Source organism: Carcharhinus amblyrhynchos, chromosome 22, assembly GCF_965287045.1.
Source record: "Carcharhinus amblyrhynchos chromosome 22, sCarAmb.v2.hapA, whole genome shotgun sequence".
NCBI classification, from domain to species: domain Eukaryota; kingdom Metazoa; phylum Chordata; class Chondrichthyes; order Carcharhiniformes; family Carcharhinidae; genus Carcharhinus; species Carcharhinus amblyrhynchos.
Window position 1 is genome coordinate 9878444 of NC_137345.1, and position 21866 is coordinate 9900309.

The 21866-nt window shown below is 42.6% G+C and overlaps 2 protein-coding genes across 2 annotated transcripts in view; both read right to left on the minus strand.

Annotated features, from left to right (window-relative positions):
* LOC145357143 (uncharacterized) overlaps nucleotides 1-21866 on the minus strand; it is a 120859-nt gene that overhangs the window by 75009 nt on the left and 23984 nt on the right. The window contains exon 11 of the mRNA XM_080210299.1: nucleotides 448-759. Within this exon, the coding sequence (XP_080066425.1) occupies nucleotides 448-759 (312 nt within the window). The remainder of the gene's footprint in view (nucleotides 1-447; nucleotides 760-21866) is intronic.
* On the minus strand, nucleotides 14757-20298 carry LOC145357017 (uncharacterized). Its single transcript, XM_080210060.1, has 4 exons — nucleotides 20225-20298; nucleotides 18864-18952; nucleotides 17279-17331; nucleotides 14757-15108 (listed from the first exon to the last, which is right to left on the minus strand). The coding sequence occupies exons 1-4, from the start codon at nucleotides 20296-20298 to the stop codon at nucleotides 14833-14835; spliced, it is 492 nt and encodes a 163-aa protein (XP_080066186.1). The 3' UTR covers nucleotides 14757-14832.

Genomic DNA, 21866 nt, shown 5'->3' on the forward strand with positions numbered 1-21866 from the left:
CATCAGTGCCCTCTGTCACACCTGGAATGTCCATGTCAATGCACTCCCTAAAACCCCATGGTCTTCCATCATCGAACCCCTAACACTTGCCTCCAAAATCTCTGGCACCACCACCACCCCCTTTCCAACTCCTGCTTTCTGAGGCACGGTCCCGAATGTGCCACCCGATTGCCCAAACTCCCGTGACACCTTACACCCTTCTGGCCATCAGCCTTTCAATCCCCCTGTGGGGGAAGTCAGCCCATAATAGCCTAGAGCAGGAGAAGACCGGAGATGGGCTTCCTGAGCTGCATCTCCTGACTTCCTTCAAGGAGCATGGACTGGAATTTTCACGGGATGCCGTGGTGGACAACCAGGTCAGGGTTCACCACAAAAGTGAGGATCCACAAAAGCTTCATTCATAGGACCTTCCTCAAGTAACAAAGGTCACCGCTGAGAATAACGTACCGTTAGATATTTGTAGTTTTACATTATACAATGGATCAAAGCCAAATGTTTCAATACCACAGCTGTACGATCCTGCATCTCTTGAGTGAAGATTCTTCATTGTGACAACAAATACTCCTTGTGTCTTGTTATCTGTGATTGATATTCTGCCATTTTGCCAATTTGTCGCTGCTACAACATCACACTGGTGAGTCCAGCCGCGACACCAATATTTCACGTTTGACCGGTACTCTGCCCCATAGTGACAATCGATTGTGATCGCTCTTCCCACAATTCCTCTTACTTCCTTTTTTGCCCACAATGCACCTGAAACTGAGGAGAAAACATTTCAGAAATTGAACAGGGGACAATTGCTTCATTCAAACACATATATTCTAATGAGTTAAATTCCACCTAGCTTGTGATGAAAATAACCATTAATATAGACATATATCACAGTCTCAGGGTGTCCCAAAGCATTTCTCTCAAGGATTTATTTTTTTAAAATATTTGGTGTATTTTCCTGATCCACTGACAGGGGCTGGGCGAATGGGGATGAGGTGGAGGAGGGTTTGGAAATTAGGGTTCTGCCTCACACTGTGGACCTTCACTCCAGAGTGTGATTGTGAGACATCATCAAGAGGTTTCAGACCGAGAAACAAACCTAACTGACAGGTCCAACTTGCAGTTAGTTGAGGAACAGCCCGGAGGAGATGACAGGAGCAAAGAGGTCCTTGATCTGACCTGAGAGGTGATGTAGGCAGTACCGATGGGATGTGACACCCACATTAAATCCTGGCAGGAGAGGGTTTTCAGATCATTGGGTGAGTTTGGCAATTCAGAAGGTGAAGATTGCCGACCTTGGTGATGGTGCACGGATTGGTGGCCTTGGAGGATGGCCGGAGGTGTTAGGTATCGATTTAGATGACTGCTGAGGAGCAGGTTCTGATGACTGAGGGAAATTGTTTGTTTAATATTTATTGATTGATGTAAGTAGGCTTACATTAACACGGCAATGAAGTTCCTGTGAAAATCCCCTAGTTCCACACTTTGGCATGTGTTTGGGTGCACTGAGTCAGAATTTAGCCTGGCCAATGCACCGAACCAGCATGTCTTTCAGAATGTGGGAGGAAACCGGAGAAAGTGGAAGAGAACCATGCAGACTCGGGGAGAATGTGCAGACTGTGCACAGACAGTGACTCAAGCCGGGAATCGAACCTGGGTACCTGGCGCTGTGAGGCAGCAGTGCTAATTGCCGTGCCATCGTGCTGCCCTTGGAGGCCTGCATTGGGTCACGGCTGACCTGGGGGAAAATGAAACCTCTTGGAAGGGTGGCACTGGAATGATGTGAGCGTGGATAGTTTGAAAGCAGGTTCTTTTGGGCTGTTGCAGATTTCATATTAATAGACGATCTGGAGGAGGGGGCTGAGTGCAGTTTAGAATGGAGTTGAGGAGGAACTTCTTCACTCAAAGGGTGGTGAACCTCTAGAATTCTCTGCCCATTGAAGTGGTGGAGGCTACCTCGTTGAATATGTTCAAGTCAAGGGTAGATAGATTTTGATAGACAAGGGAATTAAGGATTATGGGGAGAACGCAGGAAAATGGAACTAATTCACAGCAGATCAGCCATGATTTTATTGAATGGCGGGGCAGGCTCGAAGGGCTAGATGGCCTACTCCTGCTCCTATTTCTTATGTTCTTATGTTGTTATGTTCATGGGGAGGTCAGGTGACAAATTGCAATGAATGGGGTGGTGAATGGTTTTGCAGCAAGTGGGATTTGGGCAGATAACCATCATGACACTATCTGCCCTTCCAGGTGGGTGTAAACCTTCCCATGGTGGCATTGTGAAGAGGAGCAGGTGAATTCTCCAGAGTGTCTTCACCAATACTTATCCTGCCGGGAAAAGAGATTATTGTGTTGCTGTTTGAGGGAAAAGATGTTTTTTCTTCTCCATTACAAGAACAATGCTATGGAAATGCAATTCTTCCCCTCAAACAGCAGCAACAACTTTATTCGGAGAGTCTTCTCCATTTCTATCAGCGAACCGTAAACAGTTGGGTGAATTTTCAACCTCTTGTCCTTGTTTTCTGCAGCCTGTTCTGAAGGAGGATTTGGAAAGGGGAGGTTCAGGCAACCAAGAATATTGAAAGGCAGAGAGCTGAGAAGGTTCAGAAACTTGGAGACTGATCACTGAGCAGAACCTGGAGGGGAATAAACACAGAATCATTCCTGGCGGCCAGGATAAGAATAGTAAGGAAACAAAACGAATAATTTTTCAGACAAGATGTGAAAAGTGTACAAATTCCTGACATATTGGTCTGAGGTATGGAAATAAAGCAGCCTGGGGGATGGGTGGACTTGACCTGAAGAGATATTAGACCAATGGCCTTTGTGGCTGGGTGACCAATAACAGCAACAGCAACAGGAATTGTTCAGAGCTACAATGAAGCATACTGGGAATTTTGGCCAAGTTGACTTGAACTTGACCAAGAGAAGATTGAAGCAAGTTGTGACCTGTCCAGTGCGACATGACCTGACACTTCCTGTGTTGACCAAATAAGGATGGCGGTTTGGACGTGTGCAAGACAGACCAGAGCCGCTGATAACTGTCTTTTACCATATGTGGTGAGGCAATGTGACTTGCATGCAACTTGGTATTGACATTTGGGAGATGTTTACAAGTAACATCACTGGCTTTCATTGAACACTGCGATTAGCTCCCAATGGTCTATTTCGTTAAGTGCCAGAGAACTTCCTGGAAAGATGCGCCAAGTTTAAGATAAAAAGAGGAACTTTGAGTCTTTTTCTTAGCGGAAACTCGAGAATCACATTCACGATGTGGACCCTGAAGGTCAGCCTCAGAGAAGGACAATGAAGATCAGAAGCACAAAGAACCTCAAGGAAGATCCATATCCAAGGACAGAACTGGCCTGTTCATTCAAATGGGTAGTATTTGTTTCTAGTCAAAGGTGAAATCCAATGAGTTAAAGTCAAGTTTGAAGTAAAATGAATTGAATTGACTAAGTTAAAGCACTTGCTGCAACTAACGTATATTTATGTTGAATATTATGCCTGAAATGTTAAATAAAGAAGGAGTTTGTTTCAGTGAAACTGCAGTCGATTTGCCTTTTGTTTGTCACGCAGGGGAAAATATTTTAAAGTAAAGTAAATAAAAGTTTATTCATTAATACAAGAAGGCTTACATTAACACTGCAGTGAAGTTACTGTGAAATTAATGTTGGCATTAAGCTAGCAGAGCTGGTGATAACCATTGTTGCTGCGGCAAGGCCAACCCAGGCTGGAGGCCGCACCAGAACAATGGTGGAGGGGGTCGGGGAGGGTGGTGGGGGCAATAGTCAGGGTTAACACCCTGCCACTGGAGGGTCCAGTCAGGGACGTGGAGGAGATTGCTTCTCTTTATCAACAACTACGGGATTTGAATCAGAGACCATAACTGCCCCCAGCCTCTCCAGTTTGGATGTGTGATGCCAAGTGGAATGGTGTAGGGAGACCCCTGGTAGAAGGTGAGGTGGGAGGCTACCCTATCAAATGCCTTTGAGAAACAGGGAGTTCCTGCACTCCCTTTAACACACCCAGAGATATTGGTTTTTCCTAGTGGAAGCAAGGGATAATTATTTTGAGTGGGTTTACAGGACATTTCCAAGAAAGATTTGAAAAGGACTTGGTTGAGTTTAAGTTGGGGATGCAGTTTATTTTCAACCAGCTATTTTGGTACATCTTCCCCGTATGCCAGAGCACATTTTGGATTCTAATTTTATTAGCAGACGTAATCTGTCTTTTGACGCATCGCATTGTTGTATCTGGTAGGTGGCTGATGTGAATGAAATGCCAATACAGATATCCACAGGAACTTATGCAGACAGGGTTTGTAAAGTTGGGGAGTTTTGGTTTAAACCTGTCAATATGTCTGATGATGGAACAAAACAAGAGATGATTGCTGAACATGCAGCTGCATTTGTGATGCATAAGCGTGACTGTGGTCGAATGAGAGGAGAACTAATCATAGAGGGCTCTGAGCCAAAAGCTCAAAGACAGTGCGGCTTCCCTTAAACAAGCTGAAGGGGAGATTACAAAAATAATCACGAGTCTGCTACAACAGGGAGCTTTATGACCTGTAGTTTCCACAAACAATTCATTAATTTGGCCAGTTAGGAAACCAAATGGTTCTTAGAGACTGACAGTTGATTACAGAGAGTTAAATAAATGAACTCCATTGACATTAAAAGCAGTAATCCCCAGACAACGATGAAACAGACTCCACAAAGCAAGATAAAAGCAAAATACTGCGGATGCTGGAATCTGAAACAAAAACAGAAAATCTCAGCAGGTCTGACAGCATCTGTGGGGAGAGAATAGAGCCAATGTTTCGAGTCTAGATGACACTTCATCAGAGCTAAGAGAAAAGAGATTTATACTACTGGGGTGGGTTGGGGGGGCTGGTGCTGTTGGAGGCAGGGGGTGTGGAATTGGACAATGGACATGTAACTGAGGGTACAGAAGGCTGAGAAAGTGCTAAGAGCATCCATTCAGTGATCAGAATGTGAGAATGACAGAACAGAGGCACAGATTGTTAAAGGACAGCCTGAGGAATGTGGCAGTTTCACTGAAAGGGGTGGGGGGGGGTGGACGGGGAAAGAAGGAGAGCTGGAATGGAACAGTGGAAAAATAGAAGTGAAAAAGAAGGATGATAAAATGGATGAACGAGATGAAATGAAATGGAATAAAGTAAATAGGAAAGGAGTGAAGGTGGAGGGGAGAGTTCATGCCCTGAAGTTGTTGAACTCAATGTTCTGTCCGGAAGGCTGTAAAGTGTCCAATCAGAAGGTGAGGTGCTGTTCCTCCAGTCTGCATTGGGGTTTCGCTAGAACATTGCCAAAGGCCAAGGACGGACATGTGGACAGGAGAGCAGGGCGGTGTGTTGAAGTGGCAAGTGACAGGAAGGTCAGGGTCCTACTTGCAGATGGACCAAAGGTGTTCAGCAAAGCAGTTCCCCAGTCTGCGTTTGGGGTCTCCAATGCAGAGTAGACCACATTGAGAGCAGCGAATGTAATGGGCCAGATTGGAGGGGGTGCATGTGAAGCACTGTTTTACCTGAAAGGGGCATTTAGGACCTGGGACAGTGGGCAGGGAGGAGGTAGAGGGACAGGTGTTGCACCTACTTTGATTGCATGGAATGGTGCCGTGGGCAGTGGGTGAGGTGTTGGCGTGATGGAGTAGTGGACCAGGTTGTCTCGGGGAGAGTGACCCCTGTGGAAAGCTGACGGGGTGGGGGGGTGTGGTGTGCGTTGAAAATGTGATGGGTAGTGGCATCATGCTGGAGTTGGCAGAAATGGCAATGCATAGCACACTGGACTTTAATGCTTCAGGGTCAAGATATTACAGCCAAAAGGACTAAATTGCCCAGTTTCTTAGCTGACAATCTAAATTACAGCGGTGAGCCTCATGAGTGTTAAATAGTGGCAACAAGTGATCCCAAGGAACAATTTCTGCCAAAACAAAAAAGGGAGGAGGATCCGTGAAGCCTGCTCGATCTGGTATCTATCTGACATACCTGTGCAGAGGGCAGACACAAAATGGCCTTTGAATATCTTTGTTGCTGGGTCCTCTGTTGTGGAGGAATGACAGGGTGTGGGATCTATGTTGAGGTTGATCGAGGAATAGCTCTTGTTGATTTAGCTGTAAAACTATCTAGTGGAATGAGTGCTCAAGCAGCTGAGTTGACTGCTGTGGTTTATGTGGTTAGTCACCCTGGTAAGTTCCCATGCTGAGCTTGTATATATATATATATATTATGTCTGCAATAGAGGAACAGGCGTCCTGCCATTGTGGGAAGTGAGACGTTTTGTTTCAACGGGTGGGAAACCTCAAAAGTCAGCACCTTTGCTGAAATATATTATTCATATTGCCCAAGGATGGGAATATGGGATCATTGGGGCACATGACATAACCTCTCCCATTGGGAATTCTTGAGCAGATGAATTGGCAAAACATGGTGCTTGAAAAGAGAGAATCATGGCAGCTTCCAGTGGGTGAACAGATCGTTAAAGTAAAAAGTTTATTTATTTATTAGTCACAAGCAAGGCTTGCATTAACACTGCAATGACGTTACTGTGAAATTCCCCAGTTGACGCACTCCGGCGCCTGTTTGGGTCAATGCACCTCACCAGCACCTCTTTCAGAATGTGGGAGGAAACCAGGTCACCGGAGGAAACCCCACGCAGACACAGGGAGAACATACCAGCTCCACACAGACAGTGACACAAGCTGGGAATCGAACTCAGGTGCCTGGTAACCACTGTGCCACCGTACTGCCCACAGTAGATAGATGCTGTTACTGTTTGTCAGGAGATTATGGAGGCTGGAATTCTCCCATCCCACCCACCACTGGAATTTTAGCGGCAGGTTGCGGACAATGTGAAACCCCATTGACAGACAGGCAGGAATTTCTGGCTTTTCGACCAATGTGGCAAGAGAATTCCTCCCGGAAGATCTTAAACAGGTTCAGTGCAGTGATGATGATTCAGAATAGCTACAAGATGGAGCATGCCCTGCTTCTTATGACAAATGGAAAGATAAGTTTCAACTACAGGATGGGTTTATTCTTAAGAATGGATTGTATGTGGGACCAACCCAAGATTGTAATCAAATCATTTACCACTATCGTGATGTTCAGGGTCATCAGGGAGCTGAAACAGCTGCTGATTGAATTAAAGGAATGCTGGTGGCTGAATGTGACTAAAGACATAAAGCATTATGTAAATAATTATTGAGTATGTCTTCAAAATAACCTTCAAAGCAACAAAGTAAAGGGAAATTGAGGCATAAAGGAGCAATTGAAGGGTCAATGACTAATTTGCAGATAGATGATGTTGGTCCTTTTCCACCATGTCAGGGAGGATATCAACGTTTCCTGGTAATAATTAACACTTTCAGTAAATGAGTTGAAGCATTCCCCACCCATAGCAACACAGCTAAAGTGACAGTTAATATTCTGGTACAGCAAGTGTTTATCAGGTGGGTACTCCAACGTAGCATCAAAACAGATCAAAGCATTCTTTTTACTGATTTGAGTTGAGTTATTATTGTCACATGTATTGGTATAGCGTGAGAAGTATTGTCTCTTGCGCGCTATGCAGACAAAGCATACCACTCATAGAGAAGGAAACGAGAGATTACAGAATGTAGTGTTACAGTCATAGCTCGGGCGTAGAGAAGGATCAACTAATTGCAAGGTAGGTCCATTCAGAAGTCTTGTGGCAGCAGGGAAAATGTTCTTGAATTGGTTGGTACATGAGCTCAGACTTTTGTATCTTTTTCCTGATGGAAGAAAGTGGAAGAGATTTTGTCTAGGATGTGTAGGGTCCTTATTTATGCTGGCTGTTTTGTCGAGGCAGTGGCAAGTGTAGACAGAGTCAATGGGTGGGAGGTGGGTTTGTGTGATGGATTGAGCTACATTCATGACATTTTGTAGTTTCTTGCAGTCTTGGGCAGAGCAGGAGCCATACTAAGCTGTGATAAATCAGAAAGCATGCTTTCTATGGTGCATCTATATAAATTGGTGAGAGTCGTAGCAGATGTGCCAAATTTCCATAGTCTTCTGAGAAAGTAGAGGCGTTGGTGAGCTACTGCTCCAGTCATGCAGAATGTCATGACCTTATTTTGGACGAATCAGAAGTTCCACATTGCCTATCAACCTCGATCGAGTGGGATAGTGGAAAGGATGAATCATCCTTTAAAAACCCTGATTTGGAAAAACGTAGAGCAAAATAATTCGACGTGGAGCACATTATTACCCTTTGTTCTGATGATAGCACGAAATTCAGTCTCAAATTCAAGTGCATTTACTCCACAGGTTTTAATGACTGCACATCCCATGAGGAGAATTGAACTTCTTTTAGGACTGAACTTTTCTGAATCTGAAATAATTGCCGTTAGTCATGAGAGAATTGTACAGCAACTGGTGCACAATGTTCAAGCTACCAAGATGTCAGCCGCTGTTAAAATGGGACATAGAAGAAAGCAGAGTAAAGCTTATTTTGATGGTAAAGTGAATCCAATAATGAATAAGGTGGGACAACAGATTTATCAACCAGGTACATTCTTCTTTCATGGAGATTCTGGACTCCATTCCATTATAGATAAAGTAATTCATCTCTGTACAAGGTGTTAATGGACTCTGGAAAGATTGGATGGTATCGTGGAAACCAAATGAAAGTATATAGTACTCAGTATAATCATCAATACTGTGTGTTATGGCCCTGTATGCTCATTCCTTTTCTTTTTGGTTTCGTTCTTCTCTGCCTGTTTCTTCATCAATGCAGACTTTGCAGACAGATAATCAGACAGACAATCAGTCTGATATTACATCACTGGGATCAGTGAAGCTCGCTTGGGTATGAGATGAGCAAAATCATTTAGTTAGATTCCTCGATGTGAACAAAGGGACAAGTGATGAGCTATCAGGTGTTCAGATTGTAGGAACTCAGGATGAGGGAAATCTGGTAAAGAATGATACGGTTGGGCAAGTTCCAAATGATAAGATGATTCCTGTTCACCAGGATTAATCATTTCTGATGCCCAAGAACTAATTTTCATTCTGTTTGTTTTGGCAGTTTGGATCTGTGTTTTAATAACGCTTATAGCTGATGTTATTTTTGATGGTTTTTGATTGGTAGCCATCATCATCTGACATATTTTCATTTGTTTAGACAAACTATCAGTGAAGTATTGGTTTTAACACCTTATCAATGCTCTTCTTGTTTGATGTAAGTTGAAAGTTTGGCTCATCTCCCATGTGCAGTTCTCTGTCAGTTATGGTAGGAGTGTATTTACTCTTCAATTGTACCTCATTAATAAGTCTTCAAGGGTTTAATCCTATGAATTTTTAGTCATCTCGGGTTTAGCTTTTAGGCTTGGTTTTCTAGGGAAAGCCTTCTAACCTCACCAGAGATGTTATCATCCTGATCCGATTCTTCATAAATATCAAGAAAGTTCTGACTTATTAATATCTCCATAAACTGCTAAACATTATATATCAACTATTTCTGGAAATTAAAATAGTTCAAATAAGAAACAAGAACCCAAGAACCCAAGAACAAGGATCTTGGGTTCATGTCGCACTACCTGTAACCCCCGTGACTTGCCTGGGTTTGCAAAACTTCACACTGTACTGTCTGGAGACAATACACATCTCTTTAACCTGTAATCAGTGCTCCTTCCACTCACATTGTCGGCCACTTTAAGACTTGAACCGCAGGTTAGGTGTAAAGATTCACATTCTAATCAGTAATCTGTAAATTGTCTGTGCTTTATATGCTCTGTCTCAGGCCAGAACTCTCCATTCACCTGACGAAGGGCATACCCGAAAGCTAGTGAGTGTACTATCAAATAAATCGGTGGGACTTAAACCTGGTGTTGTCAGACTTTTTACTGTATAAAGATTCATCCATGGATTTGTCTAATGTCACATGTTGCAGTATTAATAACATTGTGCACTTGAATTTATTTAACTGATTCAGTTTGTTAAATGGAATAAAGAGAAAACCCAACAGTTGAACATGGAATTGATGCTACATAGGCAAGAATTTAATTAATTGCAAGGAAAAAATAATGATAATATGTCACTTGTTTAAGACTAACCCGTGGAAGGAAATTGGGCATAGTTTGTGATCCAATTTGCTTCACACTGCAGGATCAAGTGGGGGGATGGTAGCCGGTTGGTCATCAGCAACAGCAATGAAAATTGTTAAGAGCTACAATCAAGCATGCTGGGAATTTTGGACAAGTTGCGTTGAAACATTAATAAAGGTCAGAGAAGGTTGAAACATGTCATGACCTGTCCAATGAAATATCAGCTGATACTTGGTGCATCATTTGGGAGTTGTTTGTGCCTAACTCCATCAAACACTGTGGTCAGTTTCTGATGGGAGTCATGGTTGAGTTCCACAAAACATTCTGGGGGATGTGCAAAGTTTAAAATAATAAGAGGAACTTTGGGTCATTTCCTTAGGGAAACTCGAGAAGATGAGACTGAGAGTTTGTCATTGCTAGTTAGAAAATGGAGCTGTTGTAAATAGTAGAGAGTTGATAATGTTGGTCAAGAACTCCATTGCAGTTTCGTGTTAGATATTGTTAAAATGGGCAGGACTGAAAAGTGAAATCTAGTTTAATAAAGTTAATGAATTGAAAGAAAAAGAGTGGGAACATTAATATGAACCAATTGTTTACTGGAGAGGAACATTGTCTCTGACAGAATCTCACAAGATCATATCTCATCAACTGTATGTTAAACAACAGAAACTGTTGCAAACGAGAGACATGTTCTGTTTGCAGGATTATTATCACTGCAGTTTTCAGTGTGTATTGCACACAGATAATCGGAATTTTACCACCCCGCCTGCCATGGGAATCGGAGCGGGAGACAGGCAGACAGTGAGAAGCTCCATGGACTTCGGGCAGGATTTTATAATTTCGGGACAAGCGAGAATGTAAAACCTCCCCCCACAATTTCAAACAATGACCAATTAAAGGCAGCTTCCATTTTAAAAATGTGGCTTGACTAGATTTTTAAAAACTAAATTATCCTTAATTTCCCACCCACAATTAATAATGCAGTTTACTTTTTATTTTGTGAATGTCTGCATGTTGTGCTAATACATTCATGAGAAGATACAATACATCATTAATATTATTCATTAATATTTGCTAAGTATTTTGTGCCATTAAACTTAGGAGACTTCCCAAATCTGGAGATACATGAGGCAGACAAAGCAAATGTGTGTGTCTGTTCCCAATAGCTTGTTCTCCCTGGTCCTGGTCACAAGCCTGAAGTTAGAGACTGTAGCATGAGGGACAACACTCCACATCACGACATTGCTGACTGAGTATCTCTCCCTCTTACCACCTACCTTCAGTGTACTGGAACAGTTTTCAGGATGATAATCAAACTGTTTGGTCTTGTTAGAACCCACCTTCCATTCCCATCAATAGCAGAAGCAGGATTCGAACCTGGAGCTTCAGGCTCAGATACAGAGACCGTATCCACTGCAACACAACATCGTCTTTCGTGTCTTTACACGTCTCCAAATATTTAAATATCTCTGTCGTATAAGCTGTAAACTAGAGTTAAACTAACACTGATTATCTGACAATCCAGTTCTGGCTGTTACTCACCAGGCAGAGAGCAAATGAGGAGAATCAAAATCCACATTGTTCTGTTGGAGATCAGATCAGTGCTTGTCACCATAAACCCAGCTCCTGTGTCTCACACTGAAATAAGACTTGAATATAAGTTGCAGAAGGAATTTAAAAGGGAAGAAGACAGCAGGAAGTTATGTCATGAAGGCTCAGTCATCCAGATGATGAAATCTGGTCCCTAAGATCTAGAAATCCTGTTAGCCATATCTAATAAAAGAACTACACCAGCTTGCATGAGGGAACAACTCTAGAGTCTAGGTTTGTTTATCTATCTAAGACTCATAGAGGCGAATTTCCCCATTCCACCTGTCACAGGAATCATAGCAAACAAGGGTCGGACCATGGAAAGGTCTGTTGAACTTGGGTGGAAGTTGCCAGTTTCAAGGGGAGCACAGTCAGAAAATCCCACGCATTGTCTGAGAGAATTCATTAAGTCAGACATCTGGACATGGGAGAAATAATTGATATCCACAAATATGGACATAAATTGGGTATCAAGGACAATGTGCAAGGATTGCGTAGCATATTCAAACTTTTACACTGATTGAAAGTTATAATTAAGCAGGTGTGCAGAGGCTGTGACTAGTTTTTAATATTTATATCTCATGCATGATGTAACCTGAATCAATAATTGTGGGTGGACAGAGATAATCCCTATAGAAATGCATACTTCTGATTGGTTTGTGTTAATTACTTGTAATCACACCTGGAAGTATATCTGTTTGTGCATTCAGGGCTCCAGCTTACCTCTAGCTGGCATGCTCGGGCTCTTACTATAGCTGTGAATAAACAGCTGATTTAAAACCCCAAAACCTGGTCTGGCTACTTGAAGGAAACAAAATCTCCAGCAAGACAAAGGGTTGAGCAAAACAGCACCACAACAGCTTTTATGAAAATAATTTAAAGATAAAGTTTCATTGATAATTTGTTTTAATTTGCTTAATCTCAATCTTGTTGTTGGTGATGAACAACAATTCTGTCAGGGTGAGGAGACCTGGTATTGAGTAGAACAGCCTTTGCTGCTCCATGTATCAGATCCACAAACACGTTTTGAGGCAGACTTCAGGCAGAAAAGGACCTCAATTCACAGAGAAAATTCTCTGGTCAAAAGTAAATTTTGATTGAGTAACTGGGAGGCAGACTCAATTCCAATGTGAGGATATCTCTGCTCAGCTCCCTGACATGGGGCTGTGTATTTCCCTAGACGTAACTGGTGGTGAGTGAAGCTGGAGAATGAAACTTTCTTCAAACAATGAGTGCATTAAGCTGGCTAACCCCCCCATCCTGAATGGTTTACCCTGTTTCCTTAGACTCTGACCCCTGGTTCTGGACACCCCCACCATTGGGAAATTCCTTCATGCATTCATCATGTCCAGTCATGTTAGAATTTTACAGGTTTTTATGAGATTCCCTCCCTCATTCTTCTAAACTCCAGCTATTAAAATCCTAACCAATTTGGTCTTTCTTTAATTCTCAGTCCTGCCATCCCAGCAATCAGTCTGTTTACCTTCACTGCACTCCATCCATAACAAGAACATCCTTCCTCAGATAAGGAGACTAAACCTACATACAGTATTCCAGGTATGGTCTCATCAAGGCCCTGTATAACAGCAGCAAGACATTCCTTTTCACAGTAACTTCATTGCAGTAAGCCTTCTTGTGACATTAATAAATAAGCTTTAAATTGCTGCTCCTGTACTCGAATCCTCTTGTTACAAAAACCAATGTACTATTTGCCACCTTTACCACTTGCTGCACCTGCTGGCTTACTTTCAGCAACTGGTGGACAAGGACACCCAGGTCTTGTTGCACATTCCCCTTCCCCAATCTATAACCATTCAGGTAATAATCTGCCTTCCTGTTTTTGATCTGCATTACACTGCATCAGCCATGCATTTGCTCACTCACTCAACTTGTCCAAATCACAATAATGCATCTCTGCATCGTCTCCACAGCTTACCCTCCCACCCAGCTTTGTGTCATCTGCAAAACTTTCCCCTCTTTGTCTAACCTCTTTCTATTTCTAAACTGACACATATTATCTGACTGTCCAGCTCTGGCGGTTACTGACCGTAAGAAGTCTCACAACACCAGGTTAAAGTCCAACAGGTTTATTTGGTAGCAAAAGCTTTCAGAACGTTCCTCCTTCTTCAGGTGAGTGAAGAGTTGTTATTCATCATTATTCACAACTCTCCCTCTACTGTCCCCCTGGACTTCCTTCCCAGTAGAGGGGACACTCATGATCACCATTATCAAGTATGTCATCCTGCTGCTGTGCCAAGTTACATCAGAGCACAGCAGACCACCACCATGTAGGAGACCCTCTGGTGACTGTACAGCAGGGATCCCCTGGTGACTGTACAGCAGGGATCCCCTGGGGACTGTACCACAGGGACCCTCTGGGGACTGTACTGCAGGGACCCTCTGGGGACTGTACTGCAGGGACCCTCTGGGGAATGTACTGCAGGGCCCCTCTGGGGATTGTACTGCAGAGACCCATTGGACCTGTCAAGGCAGTAGAAAGGTATCTTAACAATCCAGATGCAGTGTCTGATCACAGCCCGTAGGCACTCTGAGCCTTGCTGTTGCAGAACTGGTTCATTCTTTTAAAAATTATTAGCAATCTGTGCCAACGTGACATCACACTGGTGGGTGGGAAGATTCAATGAGGTTTGAGATTTGACTTTAACCTCTCTAATGAAGTTATAATACATTCAAATTGATGCAAATCTGGTTCTCACCCTCCCTGGGTATGGACCTGATCGCACCATCAGGGAGGGTTCGGGAAGATTCCAATCAGAAATCTAACAGATGCAAATCCCATTTTTATCCCTTCGTGATATTTTGTGATGGGATTTGCACCCAGAACTAATGCAGTCACTAAATTGTACCCGTTATGTTATTGGTAGGCTGGGAATGTGGGGGTGATGGATATTGAGTGGGATAGAAAGCTCGATATTGGGACCACTGCTATTTCTCATTTATATCAATAACCAGAAGCTCATTGTTCACTGATTAAATACGACGATGATACCAAATAGGAAGCGGCAGTAAAACTGGAGGGAATAACTCAGAGTGTTCAAATAAATTGACAAAATAAGTTTGTGGACAGTTCATAGCAGATAAAATTTAATTGCAAAGTAAGAAGGAATAATATTCATCACATGCTCTTCATGAATACTTTTCCTAATGAGTTATGTTAGTATATATTGCCATTTCAGATTCATCAAAGTTTGTGTGTTGCTCTTTGGGAGCTTTCATTGAACTTTGACACATCCTCATTGTTAACTGAGTGCCTCGACCTCTGAACTCTTCAGGCTTTTGAATCTGCAGTTCTGCATATGTGACTCCATCCTCATTGTTAGTGAAGCGGACACTTTGCTCGCTGTGTGTTTTTGTTGAGTTCCCTCGGTTGTGCTTTACACTGGCATACACAATGTTCTCTTCTACAACTGCTAATTGCTGTAATATAGAAAATAAAGATCCAATTTATCTCCATTTATCTTGAATGGTGATTTGTGGAGAAATCAATTTCTAGATTATTGCAAATCAGTTCACAAGTGATCGCAACATTCGATAATCCATCTCCAGTGGTGAAACACATCATTTGTCCCAACTCCACATAAACCTGTCCAGTTAATCTCATCAAAATAACATTCAAATCCTTTCCTTCCCATGTGCTTATCCAGCTTCTGTTTGAATGTATTTCAGCTATTTGCCTCCACTGTTCCCTGCGGTGGAAAATTCCACATTCTGAACACTCTGGGTAAAGGTGTTTCTCTTGAATTCACTATTGGATGAACCTTTTTTATTCACACATTGAATGTGGTCATCGCTGGCTGGGTCAACATTTGTTGCCCATCCATAATTGAGCTGAGAGACTTGCTCAGCCATTTCAGGGGGCATTTATGAGCAGATGTAGGCCTGACCAAGTATGGGCAGCAGATTTCCAAAGGGAAATGTCCCTAATGGACATTTTTGGATGGGTTTTTACAGCAATTGACAATAATTTTGTGGTCCTCATGTAACTTTTAATTCCAGATTTTTATTGAGTTCTGCTGTGGTGGGATTTGAACTGAGGTCGCCAGAGAGATGATCCTTTATCTCTGGATTCCTAGTCCAATGACAATACCATTACCACTGCTTCCATGTTATTGATGACTATCCACGATTTCTGGTCACTGCTTGCAAGTGGAAACATCTTTGTTATCTCTACCTGAATCTCAATCAGATCATTAATCAGAGAAGAGGCCCAGCTTGCTGAATCTAGCCTTAAATTTTAAATTTTCCAAGGCAGAATGTGATATGGAATTTTGCTGCCATCCAGCAAAATTGTACCTTGCATTCTTGACAGACCAGATGAAACATTTGGGGTTTTAAATCAGCCTTTATTCATCCTTTAGCGAGGAGGTCTGCCTCCCACAAGATGGCGTACTGGTACATGGCACGCACCATTCTATCTTTGCATAATTCTCATACACCAATCACAAGGACACATTTTTCAGAACTCACTGAGATCCAATTACAGCGAATAGTTCTGAGTCTGTGTCATTTTACTGGTTTAAACGCTCCAAAGAAATGTACTTCTTTCGCTGTGTACATATGGACGTTCTAATGCTGGTTCTAGCTGTGAGATAGTAATATGAGAAGATCTGTCATTTTGAAGGGGTTTTGCATCATTGAATGCAGTCCCTGTTTCCCTGTGAATTAATTACAGCACAGTTCACTGGGAAGCTGCTGTGAAGATGTTTCAATAAACATCTTCACAGCAGCTTCCCAGTGAACTGTGCTGTAATTAATTCACAGGGAAACAGGACTGCATTCAATGATGCAAACCCCTTCAAAATGACAGCATCTTTCATATTACTATCTCACAGTAGAACCAGCATAGAACGTCCATATTTAACAGAAAGAAGTACATTTCTTTGGAGCGTTTAACACAGTAAAATGACACAGACCCATGGCAGCATATTCAGGAATGTAGACCAAGGAAGAAGATATTAGTGAAGGTGACCAAAATCTTCCAAAGGTTTAAAGCAAAGATATTTTACGGAATGCCTCAAAAAAAAATGAAGGGACGAATTAGTCAGACAGAATTCCAGAGCTTTGGAATTAGATGGGTGAAGTTACAGCAAGGCCAATCTCTCATCACAGAACAGGTGGACTCATTGGCTTTTGTTAGTATTTTCTTATTCTTAAGTTTTGTTCTGTTTTGGCAGTAATACTTGAGACTTTACAGGAATAGATGAGACCATAAACTGATAAATGTCATCAAATTGAAAGTTGGGATGAAATAATTAACGAGGTCTCATTTCCAACAGTAAAGCCAAGGTCTGTCTCCCTTTGTGTCCATCTCTATGAGATTAAAGATTGGAGCCAATCCAAGGTGTAGTTCAGTCAAACAGCATCAATACATTTAAGGCAAATCCACAGAAGCAAATGTGAGTGAAAGGAACAGAAGCTTATGCTGTTCGGGTTGGATAAAGAGGGATGGGAGGAGGCTTGTGTTGAGCATCAAATCCAGCATAGACCAGTTGGCCTGAATGGCCTGTTTCAGTACTGTAAATTCTACATCATCCAGGTTTGAAAATTTCCTGACATTAATCAGAGAAATCATACTTAATCTCCCCACCTGATTGTCATTAAGATTATCGTTGTCCCTTCCATGGCTTATGTCATTTGTATCTGAAAAATGAAAATGTTAACATTGAAAATGCTTTAATTGGAATGGTCGCTACCTTAGAATGTCTCAGGGTACATGACCCGACATTGATTAGCATTTAAAGAAAGCCAAATGGGTTGTTATCTTTTGTTACCGAGGGGTTTGTGAATAAAACGGGCAATTCGTGACACTACGCCTGAAGTGCAGTTTGTAGGTTTTAGCTTCAGGTAGGACATACCTGCTCTCTATTCACTGCACTAATTCCCAAGAAGGAAATTGTGTTATGAGGAAAGATTGAATAGAGCAGATGTAATAACTCGAGGCAACTCAATGTGGTAAGTCACAAACTAAAGGATTTATTAATTGAGAAGAACTCTATACAATGAAGTGTTTAACAGGTCTACTCCTAACAATGCCTGGGCTTCAACAAAAGCCTCCAGCCTCTGGGGCTGCACGCTCTCGCTCCTGATAGGCTCCTGGTAGGCTTGTGCACTTGCATTCTATTGGTTACGGCCCAATCACATGATCCCTGAAGGATTGTGCAATAAAGGGGCAATGGGACCACACCAAGCCGATATTCTCTGCTGTTCTGCTGCAAGATGATCTCATTAAAAAAAATCTCAGTTGATTTCATGGGGCAGATAGGAAGGAAATGCTTCCTTTCACTGGAGAATTTAGAACACAGTTTCTATAAGACCGCAACTGCATTAAATATAGGAGCAGAATTAATGCATTCAGCCCATCGAGTCTGCTCCACCTTTCAATCATGTTGATAAGTTTCTCAACCCCATTTTCTTGCCTTTTCCCCAAAACCTATGATCCCTTCACCTCTCATGAATCTATCCACCTCTGCCTTAAACCTGTCACAGTCCCAGGGCACAGTGTGGGCCCATTTACTGAGATTGGATGAGGTTACAGAAGGTTCTGTATCTTTGGAATTCTCTGCTGCAGAGAGCTATGAATGCTCTACCACTGAGTACATTCAAGTCAGACATCAATAGATTTTTGGGAGTTGGGGAACTAGGCTGTCATACTGAAAGATCACAGCAAGATTTCCCTCACACAGGTCAGCAAAGAAATGACTTGGGGCGAAATTTTCCCGTCCTGTCCACATTGTGAATCATAGCGGGCGGGATAGAGAATTTGGTGGACCATTTAAAAGGTCCATTGACCTGGGATGGGAATTTCCAGAGTTGGGGCATACACGGCCAAAATAATTCCGCCCTTGGTCATAAACAAATCTACATGATCCTATTGAATGGCAGAACAGATGGGCTGAATGGCCTACTCCTGTTCCTATTTCTGATGGTCTTATGGTCTCTATCGCTCTAAACCCATGTTGAGTTTCACATGCTCCAGAGTTCGCAGGATTATTTGTTGTTTCCGAACAACAGTAACAACTTCAATATTCTTCCATGTTTAACACATCTATCTTAGAATGTGCAGGATACCAGAATCAGAGATGTTTGTTGATTGCAGCAAATTAGGTTCTCTTTATATTCTTCAGAAAATTATTGAAATCTAACAAAATGAGTCGGGAGAAACAGAAACTCACCCTTGTCAATTCGCCTCCGGAACAGAAGTAGAGAAACAGCAAACACCACAAGAATGGCCCCCAGCACTCCGAGCACAATGTAAACCAGACTGTGACACAGAGAATAGGAAATGAGCAGTGTTGGACTTAACGATCATAGAAAGTTTACAGCACAGAAAGTGACCACTTGGTCCATCATGTCTGTTGTATCTAAAAACCAGCCCCCCCGCCGCAGTGTAATCACACTCTCCAGCATTTTGTACATTGCTCTGCAGATTATCCAAACATCTTTGAAATGAGTTGAGTGTTTCTGCCTCTATCACACTTTCAGAAAACTACAACCCTTTGGGTGAAAACACTTTTCCTCATCCCTCCTCAAATCTTTCTACCAATTTCTTTAAATTTATGCTCCTTAGTCACTGATCTCTCTGCTAAAATAAACTGGCCCTTCCTGTCCACTCTATCCGGGCCCTTTATAATGCTGTACATCTCAATCAATTCTCCCCTAAACCAAGCTGAACAACCCCAGCCGACCAAATTTTTCTTCTTGGCTGCAATTTTCCAGTCCTGGCAACATCCCTGTAAGTCTCCTCTCTGATGAATCCTTTCTGTCATGAGGTGACCAGAACCACACACAATACTCAAGTTGTGGCCTAACTAATATCTTATATAGTTCCAGCATTATCTTTCTGACCTTATATTCCATACCTTGGCTAATAAATGAAAGGATTCCATGTGCCTTCTTAACCCGCCTTATCGATCTGTCCTGCTGCCTTCAAGGACCTGTGGACATTCACTCCAAGGATTTTCATTTCCTCTACATCCCCCAGTATCCTCCCATTTATTGTCTAACCATTTGCTTTGTTTGACCTGTTCAAATGCATCACCTCACACTTTTCTAGGTGGAATTCCATTTGCCACTTTTTTACCCACCTGAACAATCCTTTGATATCTAACTGCGGTCAATAGTAATCCTCCTCGCTATCTACAGCATTGGTAAATTTCATTACATTACATAGAAATCATTGATATGTGCCAGAGAAAGCGGGGGACCTAGCACTGAGGATTGGAACCAGCCTTCCAGTCACAGAAACAGCCATCAACAATCATCCTTTGTTTCCTGCCATAATTGATTCTTAGTCATTTGTTTACAGAAGTGGGTTTTGAAATTATATCACACTTATCATGTCCTTTGGGTGGTCTAAAGAGCTTTATAATCTAGGAAATACTTTTAAACAACCACGAGTGTTGTGATATCGAAGATGTGGCAACCAATTTGCATACAGCAAAATCTCAGAAACAGCAGTGAACTTTGACCAGATCAATATTAACCATTTCTTCAGGGTTCTCCTTGTCTGCTTTCTCTGTAGATAAGAAGTGACCTGCTGCGTATTTCCAGCAGCTTTTTCATCATGTTTAGTTGGTATTTTCTCATCATCATCATTGTAACCTCCATGTTTACACTGGACAACAGTAACTGCTCTTTCTTTGTGCCCCAACTATGTTAGGGGTTGTGGGTTTTAACAGAAAAAGAAAAGACTTGGTTTGCACATGTAAATTCAAGCAAACACAAAACAGGTGTGTTAGGACCCTACAGATGACCCAACATGATGCCCTCCATGGGAATTGCGTAGGACACTAGAACTTCCAACAGACAATTCTGCTGTTCACTGGGTCCCTCTTTGAAAATCTTCAGCTCTGGGTGAGAGTTGGACACTTCAAACAATTCCATGGGACTTAACTGGATAATTACCCAGGAAATGTTAGACTAAAAGAATCAAATTTAATCCCTGGGTAACCACAGAACTGACCCCCGAATAATCACGCTGACCCTCTGAATTCCTCCCAATCCACTGATGAACCCCCTGACACACCAACTATCACCCCACACCCAGAAATATCCCATCTGACCTTGTGACTATGCCACAACCTGAGCCAACCCAATTATTCTCTCTGACTAACCTTTGCACCCACCACTTGATTACCCAATGTCCGAATCTGATTAGCTCTCAAACCAGGCAACCCTGCCAACCTGACCCAATTACCACACTATTCATCTACCATCTCATCAACCTACTACTTCACCCAACTGCTACCCTACCCTCCTGTCACCTCATCAACCTACTATCTCACTCAACTGCCACCCTCCCCATCTATCACCTCACCTATCTGCAATCCCACCCATCTCACACACCTACGACCGCACTCGTCTGTATTCTCACCCACCTACCACCCTTGGCTCCAAGTAACAACACATCTATATACCTGCCTCTCTATCCATCTCTCGCCCGACCCACCTGTTGTCCTACAGAGTTGCGGTGGAGTTCTCCGAGGGACGCTGCACTCCATAGTTCTGGAGAATTTAAGCTCGGAAGATCAGACAAGAAATGTGGAGCTGAGTCGAGGATGGAAAGCTTCGAGTGGAATGACAATCCAACAATGATTGCTGCTCTGTGACTGACCCAGGACAGCAAATGATATCCATCCTCATGCCTAAGTTGTTCAAGAGGATTTAATCACTCACACAGAAGCCATATCATTTCAACACTAACAATAAAAACAGTGTACCTTTTAGCAAGTTTGGAGTTTGGAGTTGAGGAATGTGTTGGTGATACTGTTAAAGCTTCACAAGAATTTTCAGGTCCGACTGAAACAAGGAAACAACATTCAGATCAGTCTCATTTTCATTGTCGTTAAACAAGAGAGTCACACTGTCACGTGGCACCTCGACCTGAGGGAGAACCTCGTTGAGGGAGCATCTCTTCTTGGGATGTGGGTGTCGATGTTTAGTTCAGCAATTATTGCCCATCCCTAATTGCCCTTGAGACGAAGGTCATGAGATGTCTCTTGAACCGCTGCAGTCCTTGTGGTGTAGGTCCATCCACAGTGCTGTGAGGGACGGAGCACCCATCACATCTATGCCACTCAAAGCCAAACCACCTGACTATTCTAATCCCATTTTCCAACATGTGGCCCATAGCTTTGTGTGCCTTGGCATCACGAGTGCACATCTAAATAGTTCTT

Excerpts from the sequence above, each read along its gene's own strand:
- LOC145357017 (XM_080210060.1), bottom strand. The coding sequence starts at position 20,298 with ATGGAGGTTACAATGATGATGATGAGAAAATACCAACTAAACATGATG. Across the intron at positions 18,953-20,224 it reads CTGCTGGAAATACGCAGCAG|TCTGGTTTACATTGTGCTCG; the intron begins GTCACTTCTTAT and ends TCTGTGTCACAG. Across the intron at positions 15,109-17,278 it reads ATAATCTTAATGACAATCAG|CAATTAGCAGTTGTAGAAGA; the intron begins GTGGGGAGATTA and ends TCTATATTACAG.